At 32.7% G+C, this 17,543-nt stretch overlaps 1 protein-coding gene and 1 non-coding gene across 2 annotated transcripts in view; one reads left to right on the top strand and one right to left on the bottom strand.

Annotated features, from left to right (window-relative positions):
- The window catches only part of LRP1B (LDL receptor related protein 1B), a 1,191,264-nt gene that overhangs the window by 632,074 nt on the left and 541,647 nt on the right, over nucleotides 1-17,543 (bottom strand). The window contains 1 exon segment of the mRNA XM_049772845.1: nucleotides 623-805. Coding sequence (XP_049628802.1) covers nucleotides 623-805 — 183 coding nt within the window.
- Nucleotides 3,015-3,147, top strand: LOC126010128 (small nucleolar RNA SNORA51). The gene has a single exon (XR_007496264.1). It is a non-coding gene; the product is annotated as a small nucleolar RNA SNORA51 (small nucleolar RNA).

A 17,543-nucleotide genomic window follows, 5' to 3' on the forward strand; every position in this document is an offset into this window, starting at 1 on the left:
AAAAACTTTTAATATTAATGTAAATTAAAAAGTTTTCTGGGTCTCATTTTCCGGTTATGATATCAGAAGATAAAAAAATTTTATAGGAAATTCTAAGAACTATTCTATGCCCATGGCTAGCCCTCAGTCAATGCTAGAAGTAATGTATATGTTAAAAATAAATAAAAACAGGGGCCGGAGTGGTGGCGCAAGCAATAAGGCATCTACCTTGCCTGCGCTAGCCTAGGATGGACAGTTCCATTCCCGCTCCCCACCCCTCTGCGTTGCATATGATTCCCCAAGCCAGGAGCGATTTCTGAGTGCATGTGCATAGCCAGAAGTAACTCCTGAGCATCACCAGACGTGGCCCAAAATCAAAACAAAAATATAATAAAAATAAATAAATAAATAAATAAATAAGCATGTTATAAATAACAAGACTGTTTCTTTAATTCAATAAGTCATTGTGAAATGCAGATTGAGAATGGGCTAAAATAGTTCTCAACTACAACATGTTTGTATTTATGGTGCTTAAATAAAGATATTAAAAAAGTAAATATTAAGACACTCTAAAAAAAAAAGGTAAAATAGTTCACAAACTAAACTCAAGAAATGAGACAGTTAAATGCAATGCGTTGCTTACCTGTGCTCCTACATGAAAATTTGGTTTTGTGATCACACAGTCGTAAAGTCCCATTGCAGCCTTTTTCATCACTACCATCTTCACAATCCTTTTCCCCATCACAGCGCCACAGATCAGGAATGCAGTTTCCATCAGGGTGGCATTGAAATTCATTTCCATTACAACCAGCAGGAGAATTAATCTCTTAAATTAAAATGAGAAAGAAAATCGGGAGGGGAGGATAGAGAGAAATGTTTTTACTTGATAATCATCTTTTGTTTTCTCCTTTTTTAGGCATATAAAGCTAGAAAGAAATGGGGCCTGAGCAATAGCACTTCCATAGAGCATTTGCTTGTCCGAGGCCAAGCTAGGATGGACCCAAGTTCGAAGTAGCCCTTGTGGGCCTCCAGGTGTGGCCCCAAAACAAAAACTAAAACCCCAAAAACAACAACAAAAACTTTTTCAGTTCTTCAATAGCAATAGCACTGTGAAATTTTCAAATTCATTTCACAGCATTAACAAATAAAATGAATTTCTTTGCTTCCCAAAGAATTCCTGAAATTATCATATACACTAAGAAAAATAAGAACAAGAGAGATATTCTGGTGTGAATTTAATTAGTATATTTAGACTGATCTTTAGGAGGCTTTTTCTATTGCACATGAAAAAATGTTTCACGTTTGGTTGCTCTTTTGACATTTCCTTAGATCATTTCTTTCAGACCTACTTGGGTAAACAGCCAATATATATTTAGTCTATTTTTATGATCAAAATCTCTGAAAAAATATGGTTTAAACTAGTAAAACCACCAAAAAATAAACCAATTCCCAAATAATAAAAATTTTAGGCATATGATTGAATTCCTATATATACAAAAAATGTAATAAAATTTAAGTGATATTTTCCCTTAATAATTTGGAAAGTATCAATATAGTATAATTTTAAAATTGTAATTGCAATAATTAGGTCAAATTCTATAGTTATATAAACAATAATATGAATATATAAATTATAAGACTATATTTTACATTATAATTGTATAATGCAAGTAAAATAGTAGATTGATTTTATCAGTATTAAACATGAGATTCCTATAAATATAAACCTTTAAATATATTGTAAAATAAACATCTTAGAAAGTTTCTCTAGTCCTAAATCTTAAAATTTTGATTATATTTATTTTATTTATATGAACAAATTACACATTTATTATGTCTCGCATACCAAAATCCAGTAATAATCTACAATATTACTATACTGATCATTATATTATGTCATTAAGATAAATATAATAAAGTTATGTTTATAACACAAATTAAATGTAATTTATACAAATAAAATGTTATTTCAATAGAAACATGTGACTGTGAGTTAAAATAGAGTACATTAAAGTCAAAGCTAATAATAATATCTATATCATCATGATAGTTAGGTAGCCCTTTATGACATTATTTGTTCATCTGAAAAGTGAAATATTTGCATGTTGTGAAGACTATATTGATTATCTTAAATTGTTATGTTAACTATAGTTTTTTGTTACTGTAATTTTCTATGGTACAAATAGCTTATTTCCTGATTATTTTTTGCATCAAGCTTTCAGCAGTTATTATAGTCCTTGGTATAAAATTATAAAGAAGTACATGACAGATAAATTTAATTCCATGAAATCTTAGAGAAGTAGGTAATAGATAACTAAAATATAAAAAAACAGGAAATAATATTTATTGAGGTGAAAGTAAAAAAAGTTATATTGGTAGAAAATAGGAGTTTCAATTCATTGCAAATCTATAGAACCATTTTCCAGAGTAGCTACTGCTAAAAGAACATTTTACAGATAAATAATTGAATTTAGTCTGACATTTAATCCACTTCAAAATATACATACTTTTTTTTTTGCTTTCCTAGATGCACATCCTATTTCGAAATGTATGTATCCAATGACTAAACAAAATATTTTGATAATAAGCACAATTAATAAAGGTAGTAAAGTCTGCATTTTCAGAATATATCTCTAGTTGTTTTCCTATACATGAATGCATATGGAATCTATTATGCTGAGTGAAATAAGTCAGAAGGAGAGAGAAAAACACAGAATGGTCTCATTCATCTATGGGTTTTGAGAAAAATGAAAAACATTTGTGGAATGATACTCTGAAACAAAATAGAGGAGGACTGGAGAGTCCAGCTCCCAACATGAGCTCACCACAGGGATTGTTTAGTGTAGTCACAGAAATAATTACACTGAGTACTGTCATAACAAAATGTGACTGAATGAGGGAAGTAGAAAGTCTGTCTAGTGTACAGACCAGTGTGGGGTGGGATGGAAGGACACTTGGGATATTGGTCATGGGAATGTTGCACTGATGAAGGTTTATATATATATATAAAATAAAAAAAAGAAAAGAAAAGATAAGGCCTCCCAATGCTTACCACAGGCTGTGTTCTCTACACTGACTGTATAGAAAGAGTAGGTTCAGTAAATGCTCCCCGTATACACCTCAAACCAGGCCCTTTGCTTGGTCTGTATTGTGAATGGGGGGACCAAAAAAAAGAAAATAAAAAACAGAATATGCCTATAGAATGTGATGTAGCAAATTCCTGTTCATGTTTAGCTAAGTGTATGAAGGAGCTTGATTTAGAAAATAAAAGTACTACTATACTCTACTTTTAAAACATATATACAAGATTTATAAAAAGATTTCCAACATTCTGTGTAATTTCTTATTTCATGAACAAGATATTAGTGTATCTAGGATTATATTAAAGGTGTCACCATAATATTTTTTTCAATATTTGTATATATGTTCTTCAATAAAAAATATCTAGCTTCTAATTGTGCAGTAATACAAACTCTTAATGTTATCTAATTTACTCATATTTCTTCCTCCTTGACTTTGGATGACTACTATTTTCTATTTGTTTCTTATAGGCCAAGCGTTTTAGTTTGTTTTGTTTTTGTCTTTAACTTTCATGTAAATGTGATATAATATGCTACTCTCCATTTAAAGATCGAACTATTTCAGCCAAGTTCCTCAACCAGAAATATAATGGCATACTGAGATATTTTCAAGAAGAATAAATAAATTCATAATTTTGAATAATTTCAGCCTGATAAAAATCCCTTGTACATTGTTGCTTCCAGAGAAGATGTTGATTCTTCCTATTTAGTATTGTGACAATTTGAGATTTTAAACCTAATTTTTCAACTCAGTATTAATTAGAATTGAAGCTAAGTTAAAAAACATAGTAACGTTTAACACAGAATTTACGAAGAAAATATATACAGTTATTGTTTATGATGTCTTTGTTTTATTAGTATTTTTTCTACTAGTACTGTTTGATTCTAGTTTTGGTTCATAAATGAATACACTCATGTGTTTTCTTATTCTAAATATAGGACAAGTATCTTAGAAATTTAAATATACATGCAATATTTTCCTAAGCTTTTAATTTCTTTTAATTTCTTCTTATGATACTATGCCTAAACTTTCCTCATAAACTTCCCTCTAATATATATATTATATATATAATAATATATAAATTATATATATATATGAGCGAGAGAAAATTATTACAACACTTTAAGTGACAAAGTAGTTTGGTATATAAATGCTATAATACTCTAGTAATAAGAACTTATATCATAAGTTAATAACTTATAACATAACATATATATGACAATAGTGCATACCTCCTTTTTCTTTATTATGTTATTTTCCTAAACCTATATTCCTTTTTTTCTATATGTACTTCTTCAAAATCTCACTGCATCAATAAAACAATTAGGATTGAATTCCTTACTCAACTCAGAGAATGCCTATTCAGACTTAGATGTAAAGACATTTTGTGTGTGTGTGTGTGTGTGTGTGGTTTTTGGGTCACACCCGGCAGTGCTCAGGGCTTATTCCTGGCTCCATGCTCAGAAATTGCTCCTGACAGGCACGGGGGACCATATGGGACACCGGGATTCGAACCGATGACCTCCTGCATGAAAGGCAAATGCCCCTAGATGTAAAGACATTTTAAAAGGAGAAAAATAAATATAGTTACATGAAATATTTTGATATAATTTCTCATTGGGAAAAAAATTCTTAACACTAAACACACACCTTAATATTGATGCAAAAATCACATTTGCCAGTTTTAAATTGTTTGATCCTATACAGCTTGTATGTAAAGAGAGGATTAAGTGTCATTCTATTTTACTTATAGCTTCAAATTAATTATATTAGGCTGGATAAAAACCCAGTGATAAGAGGATCACCTATCAGCTATTTTTTTCTTCATTTAAAAAAAAGTGTATAATTATTGAGAACATTCTATTTAATAGAAACTATTATAATTTGCCTTAGTTTATATAATTTCTAAGAAGCAATGAAGACATTTGAGTTTACATAATTAAAATATAGAGCCTGGTATCTGACACTTAAGAATCATTAACTTCAAAAAAGGTCATAAATATGTATAAAAAAGTTAATTATATTTTATTCAAAGTTAAAGTATAATTACAAGAAAATTACCATTTAAATTTTTATTTGATAATCATCAAGTATCTAAACTCTTTTACAGTTAACTTGTTCAACTATATTTTTTAATAAAATTTGCTATTTTTTTCTAATGTAAATTTTTGTTAAAATTTTTTATTTTTGGTGCTTTTATAATTAGATAGTAAATAACAAGTTACAAAAAGAACCCCGAATTTCTAAAAATCAAAATTATTTGAAACAATACTTATAATCAGATTAACAGCAACATAATTAACATGATTTTAATAAAAGATTAAGCCTAAAATGTCTCCATTGCCTTCTTGATAAATGTTAAATGTTTTAAATTTTATTGTTTCAAATTTTCTGTAGTATTAGAAATGAGTAGTAAATATGAGAAAATGATTTTTACTATTCTCATGGAATTTATTTGAAGCTATAAGGAAGAGTAGATGAATTTAATCAATAATATATATATATATTTACAATCTACATTATTCCAGAAACTAGTAAATGATATGAAAAAATATATCAAAGTACTATTAGAAAGGAGCATATATATTATACATACATGTATATAATTTCTGATTCCATGATCAAAACTAGGTTCTAAAATTAGGTTTCATTATGTTTTTTCTACTTTACCACAAAGGTCTTCAGAAAAGGTAAAAATGGAAATATATCATGAATATCCTTGATGTCTATCATAACAATTGACTTTTCAACAAGACATATTGATAAAAGTAAAAAAATTTTCTCTGAAGTTGACATTGAAGGTGAGCCAAAATGATTAGAAAAGAGTCAGATATGCAGAACATTAGCAGAGTAAAATGTTATGTATATATGTTTTTATATTCATGTATATGAAAAGATTCTAAGCAGCACTAAACTCTACTTTTAAAGAAAGAAAGATGTATGAGATAGATATGCAATTTGAAAGAGGGGTAGAGGTTAATCTTCTAGAACAGGGGTCTCAAACTCAATTTACCTGGGGGCCGCAGGAGGCAAAGTTTGGGTGAGGCAGGGCCGCATAAGGGATTTCACAAAAAAAAAAAAGTCCTCAAATGTCATTATTAACAGTTTTAACTATTTTTTTCTGAACATGACTAGAACATTGAGTGAAGATCATGAACAGTTTTTCTGAACATGGCATCTTTTGCCTATCCCTTGCTGCCAGAGACTTTACAGTGCTTCTTCTCACAAATCAGAACCACATTTGGCTTTAGAGAGGAAGCAGTTGAGACCCTCAGTATGGCTTGAAGATGATCATCATTAAGTCTAGACCTGTACTTTGACTTCTTGAAGTTCAATGTGGAGAATAACTTTTCACACAAATATGTGCTCCCAAAAAGGCACATGGTGTGCTTGAACATTCGGGAAAGCTCAGGGAAGCTGGGGGGCAATTCTCTCAAAAATTGCCCATGCATGTCTGCTTTTCCACTAATCTCCCTGAACTTGGCTTTGAGATCATAGTTGCATTGCAGGTCAATGAGCTTCATTTGAAGCACAGGAGGGGCATCTTGCACATCAAAGGAAAAGGGGTCTACAAAAATTTGGAAAGTGGCTCTGTGCTTTTTCAAGTCTGCAAATATGTGATCAGATTCCTTCTCTAGCTTAAAAATAGCACCAACATATTTCTCACCACTGAATGGTATGCCTGCATCCACAAGTTCCTTGCATGCTGGGAAATGGTAAAGGTTTGTCTGAGAGAGCTGGGATTTTCATAACACAAGTTTTGTGGAGACACTGATAAGCTGCCCCAGGCCTTGTAACATCTTGTTTAGTACATTCAGCTTATGTGTGATGTCAACACGAAAAGCTAAGTCCATGAGCCATTTGTGATCACTCAACTCAGAAACAGCAGTCACATCCTTCTCCATGAAAGCTTTTACTTCTCTCAACTCAAAAAATCTTTTCAGGACATTTCCCCTGCTGAGCCAACATACCTCGGTGAAATGGAGCACATCTCCATATTCTGACTCCATTTCCTCTAAAAAAGCATGGAACCTCCTGTGCATAAGCCCTTGGATCTGATTTGGTTGATGCATTTCACAACAGAAATCACATTGTCACACGGCAGGCATTTACTGAAAAGGGCCTGCTGATAGATAATGAAGTGAAGAGCAATGGCCTTCTCTACACCAGCCTTTTCAAGTTTTTCTGGAACAAGTGCCACCAGTCCATTTTTCCTCCCTGTCATCAATGGCGCTCCATCGGTTATTATTCCAACAAACCTCTTCCATGGCAAACCTGCATTCTCAATGGCATCACACAGATGCCAAAATATCTCATTAGCGGTGGTCTGGCCATGCATTGGTATTATTGTGAGCAGTTCTTCTGTCAATTTAAAATTGCAATCAAACCATGGACATAAATTGTGAGCTGCACAATGTCTGTTACAACTGTGCTCTCCTCAAGAGCAACTGAGTATGCATCAATACATTTGGCTTTCTCCCACAGTTGATGATAAATGTCACTTGACATGTCAGAAATGCTCTCTGCCACAGTGTTGACAGAAAGGCTGATTTTGCTAAACTTTCTTTTCCGGACAGATAATACTTGTAGCCTGTAACATGCATTTTTTAACAAACTCTCATGTGAATGGTTTCCCTGCCTTAGCAATCATCTCACTAACCATGCAACTAGCTTAGACTGATGCAACATTCTCTTTGGTTGCTTTCTTGAAGAAATCTTGTTGCCCTATTAAACATGCTTTAAGACTGGCAACCCGCTTGGCTCTCTCATTTCCTTGATATTTTGTACATTCCTCAGCATGTTTAGTTGAATAATGGCGTTTCAATTTGTGTTCCTTGTGTACTGCAACTTTCTCTGAGCAAATAAGACATGTGGGGATGCTCCTGTACTCAACAATACTGCATCTCCCACTTTTCCTGAAATTGTCTGTGCTCGTCATCAATCTTTCTCTTCACTGCAGGCTTTGATAAAGTCATGATGAAGGTATGACAAAATCTAATCTGTAATAAACTTCTCTCCCTTATCTCCCTTAGACCTCCGGGACAGCAGGCAGGAGCAGCAGAAATGACTTCTGCCTAGGCGCAAAGTATTCACAATTATTCGCTTACTAAATGTTCGCAATAAAAAAATCACATTAGTAAGAAAAAAATCGCAAAAATTTGCATTAAACATTTGCATACCCGGAACGGAACTGCTCCGAGTATGCAAATGTTTAATGGAATTTTTTCTTACTAATGCTATTTTTATTGTGATTATTTGGTAAGCAAATAATCATGAATACTGCGATATTTGAAGGCTGGCCGTGGACCACAAAATGTGGCCGCGAGTTTGAGACCCCTGTTCTAGACAATATAAGTAATTGTAGTAAGATAAGTTCCATAGAATTTTAACTATTAAAGGCTTGAAAGCTATTAGTGATGACTGTATAACTGAATTAAAATGGTTAAGAACTTGTATTTTTGTGAACGAAAGTAAAAGTAGATTAATATCGTTCACTAACAGGGGTCCTTGTACTACAGCCTGATTGCCAAATGTGGCCTGTCTAGGACATTTATACTGCCACCAGCCCAGGCCCACAGTGCTCATGTGTGGAATATGTGCTGCACTCTCCAACTCCTCTCTTATTCTGTCTCTTGACTCTTCCTCTCAGTCTCCACAGGAGTTCTCAAACTATGGCCTACTGGCCATTATTCATAATTTTTTTAAGAATATTTGTTCGTTCGTTTGTTTTGTTTTGGGGTCATATTTGGCAGCACTCCTGGCTCCTGGCTCTATGCTCAGAAATCACTCCTGGCAGGGGTTCAGGGGACCATATGGGATGCCGGGATTTAAAACCCTGTCCTTCTGCATGCAAGGCAAACACCATACCTACATGCTATCTCTCCAGTGTTTGTTGTTCATAATTTTTTAATAAACAACTATAGCCCAAGCCTCCAACATCTGAGGGACAGTGAACTACCCCCCTTTAAAATGTCTGAGGACCCCTACTGACCCTAAACAATATGTAAAGAGATGGTCTAGTAGTAAAAAGAAAATCACTGTTGAATTAAATACAGAAAAATAGAATACATGCTATCAATGGAGAGAATACACAAAAAATTGCCACTCATAGTTGAGATTGCAGGTGAGATATTCTTATGAGAAAATATAGAAATAATTGATTCATGCTTAAGAGTCAGATGTAGAGAAAAGTGAAATGGTATGAAAAGTGTGAGCCATGTCAGCAACATTCATAAAATTCTGTGTTTTGATAATTGATTAAAAGAAGAAACTGAAGAGATAGGTGAAATCTTGACCTTGAAAGTTTCTATCTCTATTTTAATGGCTGAATGAAAATGAAATGAAAAATGAAACATAAAGGCAAATCAAAGGAAGACTTTCTTTTTGTTTTGTTTTGTTTTTCGTTTGTTTGGTTTTGGGCCACACCCGTTTGATGCTCAGGGGTTACTCCTGGCTATACACTCAGAAATCACTCCTGGCTTGGGGGGACCATATGGGATGCCAGGGGATCGAACCATGGCCTGTCGTACGCTAGCCCTTGATAGTCAGACACCTTACCTCTAGCGCCACCATCCCGGCCCCATCAAAGGAAGACTTTCATTTAGATTCTGATATATTCAAATACATAATTTGTAAGGATTAATTTAAAATAAGACAATAAATATAAAAGGATAATTAACCTAAAATTTCATTTTCCGTTTTTGTTGCTTCTCCTTTTTTGGGTGGACCTATTATACAGATATCACAGCTGTGTTTCCTGAATGCAAAGCATTTGCTCAAAGCTTGTTGAAATCTCCCTAAGATTTTATAAAATTTAAAGTAGACAACTATCCATCTGTTTGAATGCTCAAAATGCGTTGTTAAGTAGCAATTACTGTGCATATATGATGAATGCACACATAAACTATTCTGTATTATTTTCTCCCTATAACTCATTCCACCTCCTCACTTTAGATTAAAATATCAGACATATTTCTCAATGTCTATTAGGGTTAAGGAATGTGGTGTTGATGTTCAGAAATGCTTCCTTTTACTGATAGAAAACAAGAGAAAGGGGAGAGAAAAGGTTACAGGGTGTTATTTACTGATAAATTGTATGCCAAATAAAATCAATTTTTGGTAACAGATGCTGATTTTCCCCTGTATGAAGAATTACATTCCTCTGAGAAGTCTGTGATGACCATTCCAACCTGAGTTCCATGCCTATGTGAACCCCCAGAGTCCTAGCCGCCTTGGCTTTAGGGCTTAGTAAACAATCTATCTTTGTAACATAATTTGTCCCAATGGAGTGTTAAAATGATGACTCTGTTTTTATGTATATTCTCATGCTGTTTTACTGTTATGTTTTCATGTTGCTGATGCTGGTTATATTTTTAACTAATGCAAGCTTATTGTATTTTAGCCCTGAGGCTATTTAAGCCAAGCATACAATTTGGAAAATCTAATAAATAAATAAATGCTGAGCCCAGGAGGAAATGTGGCAACTGATGATGGAATTTAACCCAATATTTAAATGTATTCACTGTGACTAAATATTTGCAGTTGGCAGACTTGCAACTCTGGAGAGGGTAAAAAAAAAAAGAATATATTTTCCTAAATTAAAAAAGTAACTGCAAAAATTTTATTCTGTATGTTTTATTAGTCATAATATCTTTTTAAAAAAGAAATGCTAATGTACTCAACCCAAGAAAATAAATAATGGTGTCGCAAATATAATGAATTACCTCCACTGTGAGATAAATCAGAGGGAAAAACTTTCTTTTATTTTATTTAAGTAGAGTTTACATCTTAACTTATCATTTGTTGCATAATATTTTGAAAAGTAAAAGTACAATGTGTTTGAAGTTGCCTAAAATTCTGTTCTTTATCATGTGTCAGTTTCTAGTAGCACTACTACTAGCTATCAATCATTATATATTAATTCCTGTACCTAAAGCAACTGTTTGCTCCAGATTATATTGATTATTCATCTGCCCTGAAACTACCAAGAACTTGGTTGGTAGTATATCAATAATCTCATTTAATTTACCTATGATATATGAGTATAACCTTTAGTTGGTTCTGCTGGAGGGGACTGTGAATATTCTCTTAAAGAGAAGATAATTCTGTCCCTAGCTTTTAGAAACATTTACGATGCTGATGTGTGTTTAAACCTTTCTCTCAGCTATTGAGCATTGTCAGAAAATGTGTCAGATTTGGTGGGGAAACATTGTCTTACTCTTTGTTCTCTATGAAATGTGCATTTGTGAAGGGATTTTGCTTGCCTGATGGCAAGTTTCTTTTGTAAACTAATAGTGAAATCAAGCCTGAAGCCTCCATTTTGAATCATTGTGTCCTCATTTACCAGGAACATGTGACCTTCTGCTTGTAACTTAGATCATAGTTGACTTTTCTCTGGGTTATTTTTCTCACTACTAATTCTTCCATTTTCCCCCTCCTATAAACATCAAGGGCATAGCTTGTTTTAATGTGTGTGTGTGTGTGTGTGTTTGTGTGTGTTTGGATTTTGCTTTTTATTTAACAAACTAACTATATTCCAGTATCCATCTTTGAATGTTTGCCTTTTTGGTGTTGTGTCTTTTAGGGGACTGGTTTGTGTAAGAGATCACTCCTGTGAGGACATACCTAAGTTTTTAGGGGTGCTCAGCCCAACAGATGTATCCTCAGATTTTTCTGGTGGGTAGAACTAATTTAAGCCCCATGGGGTTCCTCAAAAGGCCCGCTGTGGATGCCTTTTTCCCCTGCGTGAATGGTTGAAGAATTTCCAAAGAGATGCCTGGCATTACATTTTCAGCCAGTATTTGACTATCTCTCCTTTGTATATATCAGGCAAAATAATGGCCTCTATCAAATTATTTGGCTCAGAAATTCCAGCACCAAAGATTATTTGAGAACCCCTTTTCTGGATATAGCCAGCCCCAAAAGCAAAGACAATACTTTTTTTTCTCTCTTTTTCAAATATGTCCTTGTAGCTACAGTTTCTGGTAATCAAGGGCGTAACCAGAACACAGATCTTGACTATTGACCCTCCTTTAGAAATAGGGAAACTCATTTTGGGGGATTTGACTCCTCCCTTTACTTAACCTCTAAAACAATAGAGTCCAGTCTAGTAAAGATCAAATTCCTAGATATTTTCTACTCCCTCCTAATCCTAATTTTGCATTTAAAGTAAGCTTGCAAAGAGTTACCTTGAGTTGTGACCTTCTCTTTTGTAACCTAGAATTTTTATAGTCACACCCATAGTTTAGGTATTGTTACTGTTGTACTCTGCTTTTTGATTATAATTATTCTTCACCTGTGCCTAATTTTACCCCTATAAATTCCCCTGCTCAAATAATTAAACTTGTCACACGCCTGCCAGAAAAATGTGTTGACCCCACATTCTCTGTGTATGGTTTCATTATTTCATATTTCATATTCGGTCTCTTGTGTTACCCGTTTTCCTCTCATAAAGGACTCCATCCCCCTAGGATTACTGAGATGCAAGACGCCTGCAGCACACCCCTACAAGTATTCCGGATACTATATGTACTATTGAAGGTTTGAATAATGTTGGTAATGTAAAAAACAGTGTCTTAACCCTGATATTATATTTCTGGCATTTATATAAAAATAAGTTTGACCTATTCACATAAACTTTACATAGAGAATTTTGTACTTTCAGGGCAATGACAAATTTATATGAGTATAAATAAGCAGAATATATAAATTATTTTCTATGTATGTAACTGATACTCAAATTTTCATTGATTATTCAGGTTAACTAATATTAAATATTAATAAAACACACTGCAGAGTATTTTACCCTGACCTTATTTACCTAGCTTAGAGAAAAATTTAAAAAGTTTATTAGAGAGAAATGAAGATGTCATTATTTAATATTATGTTTTACATAAACATAATATATTATTTATGAAAATGAGCATATACATATAAATGATATTTGAAGGCTGGCAAGAAAAATACTATTTAAATTTTAATAGCTTATCTTTTCTTTATTAGTATTATCTTGTTTTTAATGATATATGCCATATACAGATATGGCAGTGCTCACAGCTGACTCTGTGCTCAGCAATCATTATTGGGGGTTATCTATATTGAGTCCTAATCAGCCATGTTAAAGTGGAATCCCCACCCCCAATGTACTTTTTCTCTGGCCCATTTTGTGCATTTTTTATACCCTTTAATTTTTACCTTTCTTTAAAATAAACTTGCTAACTATGTAACATGAACATAGATCTTGTCAATTCTTTAGAATGATTTGTCTCTACTTGTGTCTTATATGTGGTTTCAACAATTTATGACCTACAAACCAATTCTGGTTCACTAACTGTTCTGTTAGATGTTTACTGATAAGTCATAATTTACTGACATGTAGTTCAAACTTCCCTTTATATGAAAGAGTTAAGTTGGATAGCTATAACAGACAAAAGTAATGTTCCTACTCTCTAAACTTTTCCAGAGAAACTCAATTCTTCTTAAAACATCATTAATTTTGTGTAGTATTCATAGAACATCCAATTTAAGAATATAGATATCAAGTTAAACAGCACATTGTACTCAAAAATTCTATAACAGTAGTGAATTCCACACAAAACTAATGCGGCAGTGGTTAGGGTGTTTTCCTTGCATGTGACTGACCTGAGAACTATTACCTGGCATTGCATATTGTCCCTCAAGCACTGCCAAAAATTACCCTTAAGCACCATCGAGTGTACCCACAAAACAAACAAAAATAATAATAGTAATTGAAGTAAATGCATATTTGTGTCAAGGTTATTTGATCACTTCTGGCCATGTTAAGTGGACCATAAATAGTTTTAGGAGTCAAAGACAGGTTTGCCACTTGGAAGGAAAGCCTTTCTGTTATACCCACTAAGACCACAAAAATTATGTATTTTAATGTAAATTCAGTTAAAGCTTTTCATAATAAAGAAACAAAGTCTAATAGTTCAAGTAGACAATGAAACTATTTATCAATAATTTCTATAGGAAGTCATAGTTTTATGCCATTGTTTATTTATTTTGATTATAAAATAACAGGTTTATGCTTTATGGAGAGGTATCTTTGTTGTTTTTCAGATTATCTAAGCCTTTTGGGATATTTTGATTGCTATTTTTTCTAAATACAAAATTTTACTGATTAGTAATCATAATTTAAAATGATGATATAGAACTTAAAGACTAAAAATAATTCACTCTGGTAATTAGATTTTAGAATATAAAATTTACTATAATTTTTATAAAATTATAATTTATGAATTTTATAAAATTATAAAATATCATAAGATTTTAGAGTATAAAACCAGCCTTAAATTAGATATCTTTGTTACATATTGAGTTAGTTTGAATAATTAATTATTGAGTCATTTTAACAACAAAATTAATTTTGCTAACTTGTATTATATTAAAAATGGATTTAATTAATATATGTTTAATACCATAAATGTACCTTCCTGCTCCCAGAAAATAAATGGACCATCTTCTTTACTATGTTCCAAAAGAAATTAATTACCACTGACTTTATAGGTAATCTGGTCTGGTCTGAAAACTCTGAATTTCTTGGAATGAGAACGGGCAGATAATGGCACAGGAACACACAGTCAACCCCAACACCCTCAGAGAAAAATGGCCTAGATTCATGACTAAACTGAAATAACATGAGCAGCTGCATTTTCTCAGATCCAATCAGAATACTTTGGTCAGAAAACTCTTCTTGGAGAGGGGACAACCCAATTCTCTTTTCTTTCTCCCCCAATCTTATAACCTAGTAACTCTCGCCTAAATTTGTCAACTCCTTGGCAAAAAAAAAAAAAAAAAAAAAAAGCCAAACTCGTCATTAAGCTTCAAAAGAAAATCATGGCTGCCAACATTTCCCAGGTATTCTAAAAATATTGGGGCCTTTTTGGAGTAGGGGGTGGGTAGATTTTTCCTTCTCTCTGAAAAAAAAGTAGCTCACAGCCAAACCTGATAACCTTAAACAGAAAAGGTCCACAATTTAACCTTATGAAACTGCCCAACCATGGAAAATTTTTTCAAGTTTATCTATTGCTTCTGAACTGCATGGCACCTTAAAACTTCAAACTAGTATCAGTATAGTAGGATCACAGCAAAATGATAGAAAAGTTGAATAAATGAATACCAAGTTCAGGGAGCCTAAGTAGTGCTACGCTAGTATAAAAAAAAAAAAACAAACCGTAAATCTTTATGCAATGATATTAGTAACACCATTAAAATATATTATGAATATTTCAAATTAGCTCTTACTGATCTAAATTTTTATAAATCATTTGCCTTTTTACTGTAATAAACAATATAAAATAAATGTCATTGCATTTTCAGGCAGGCAGTTTAGGGAGCTTTGTCAGAAACTGGGTTCATTGGTGCAGGGAAGTTCACAATGTTAGCAGGAATGATGTTTGAACATTCAATTCCTGAATTATTTAAATTATAAACAACTTGGAAACCATGTTGTTATTATATATACATATTTATTAATATAGGGATGTTACTATTTACTGCCAAGGTTCCTAACTACATCTTAATAGAATAGCTATACTTAGAAGTGTGAACCCATCGCAGTTTTCTATATAATAAGTAGAACAAGAGATGTCTAAATTTTTATTCCTATATTATCAAGGAATCTAAATTATTTATCTTATTTATTTATTAACATTATTTTCCTCTTACTTGGGGGGGCACACCCTGTGATGCTCAGGGCTCACTCTTGGCTATGCGCTCAGAAATCGCACCTGACTTGGGGAACCTATGGGACGCCTGGATTCGAACCGAGATCTGTCTTGGGTCAGCTGCATGCTAGGCAAATGACTTACCACTGTGCTATCACTCTGGCCCCTACTCTGAATTTTTCTTATAACATACCCCCATATAGTAAAAATTCTGAAAATAGGCTATGTAATTAATTAATTACATACATTATAATTCAAGAACCTTGAATTTTCTTTGTTCTCAATGTAAAAGTTTTTTGTAGTATTAGGATAAAATGACTTTTAAAGAGCTACTTTGTTCACAAAAACACAAAGGGATTTCCTATGGATAAAATTTATTAATAATTAACTGTTTTGATTACTCATTATTAAAATTTCTGAGGAAAACAAATTTTTGTGGTACTGAAGGTTAAGCCAGATGATTTGTATTGTATTTAAAGCAGACATGCTTTTTAAAACTAGGTAGAGTTTAAGTTTGTTTTTAACTATATTTTATCATGAAACAATCCAAAATTTAATATAAATGGTAAAAACATTATGACAGGCATGGATTTTGCTTAAAGACATATCGTTTTCTAAATTTGGAAATTTATTAATCTCAATAAAAGTAGGTGTTTGTAAAAATAATTGAAGGAGCAGGAGAGGTGGTGCAAGCTGTAAGGCATTTGCCTTGCATGCACTAACCTAGGGTGAACTGCACTTCAATTCACTGGCATCCCATATGGTTCCCCAACCCAGCATTATTTCTGAGTGAATATCCAGGAGTAATCCCTGAGTGTCACCAGGTGTGCCTCCCACAAAATAAAAGCAAAAAAAGAACTGAAAGTATTACTTGGGACCAGACAGATATTTCTGAGATTAAGGAGCATGACTTGTATATCTAGAACCAACTCTGATTCATTCCTTAGCATGTGAATCTTATAATTATAAATAACCCAAGGACCACTGAATGATAGTTCAGGCATTCCTTGGAAACATAGGACCTGAATAATACAATCTGCTTGGACCATTGTTCTCAGTCACCAGCTATATTGACAAAGAAATGCTATGAGGTACCAATAGGTCTTCTGAATACAAATTGGGAGCATTTCTTTACATTAAAAATAATTAAAATTTGGGGCCAGAGAGGTAGCTCAATAGTGAAACACATGCTTATTATGTATGAGTTTATTGCTTCAATTCCCAGAAGAGAGAGCATGGGGTCTAGTATACTCTTATAACAATCAACCTTGAGCATCACAATTTTAAGTACTTGAATATTGTGAGGCCCTACTTCCCAGCAATCTGTTTACTATTAAAATATAAAACATCTGTACGTTTACCATTATTCCTTGAATTAAATATTTTACTTAATTTTTGTACTTGATTGTACAGAGTTAATATAAAATTATTCTACTAGTCTTCTTACATGTTGGAATACTGAATGAAAAAAACGTTAAAGGAATAAAACAAAAGAAGTTTCCAAACAAAATTAAAGTTAAATAGCTAAAGCAGAAAAAATTGAAGCATGTATAATTATATGAACCTAATGAACTTGGGTTATTGTTATAGATCATTCACATTAAATAACAACTGAAGGCTATTAAATTGTAATGTGCATCTAATTTGTAATATTGATGCAAATACGAGTTTAAACATATTATAGCCTCACCTAGTCTGTGCAAAGTTGCAGCAGGCTTTAAATAGTCTCAATAAAAACAAACAGAATAGATTAAAGAACGAAGACCATAAATCATAGATAGTTCCTCCTTCAAA

Source organism: Suncus etruscus, chromosome 5, assembly GCF_024139225.1.
Source record: "Suncus etruscus isolate mSunEtr1 chromosome 5, mSunEtr1.pri.cur, whole genome shotgun sequence".
NCBI lineage: Eukaryota > Metazoa > Chordata > Mammalia > Eulipotyphla > Soricidae > Suncus > Suncus etruscus.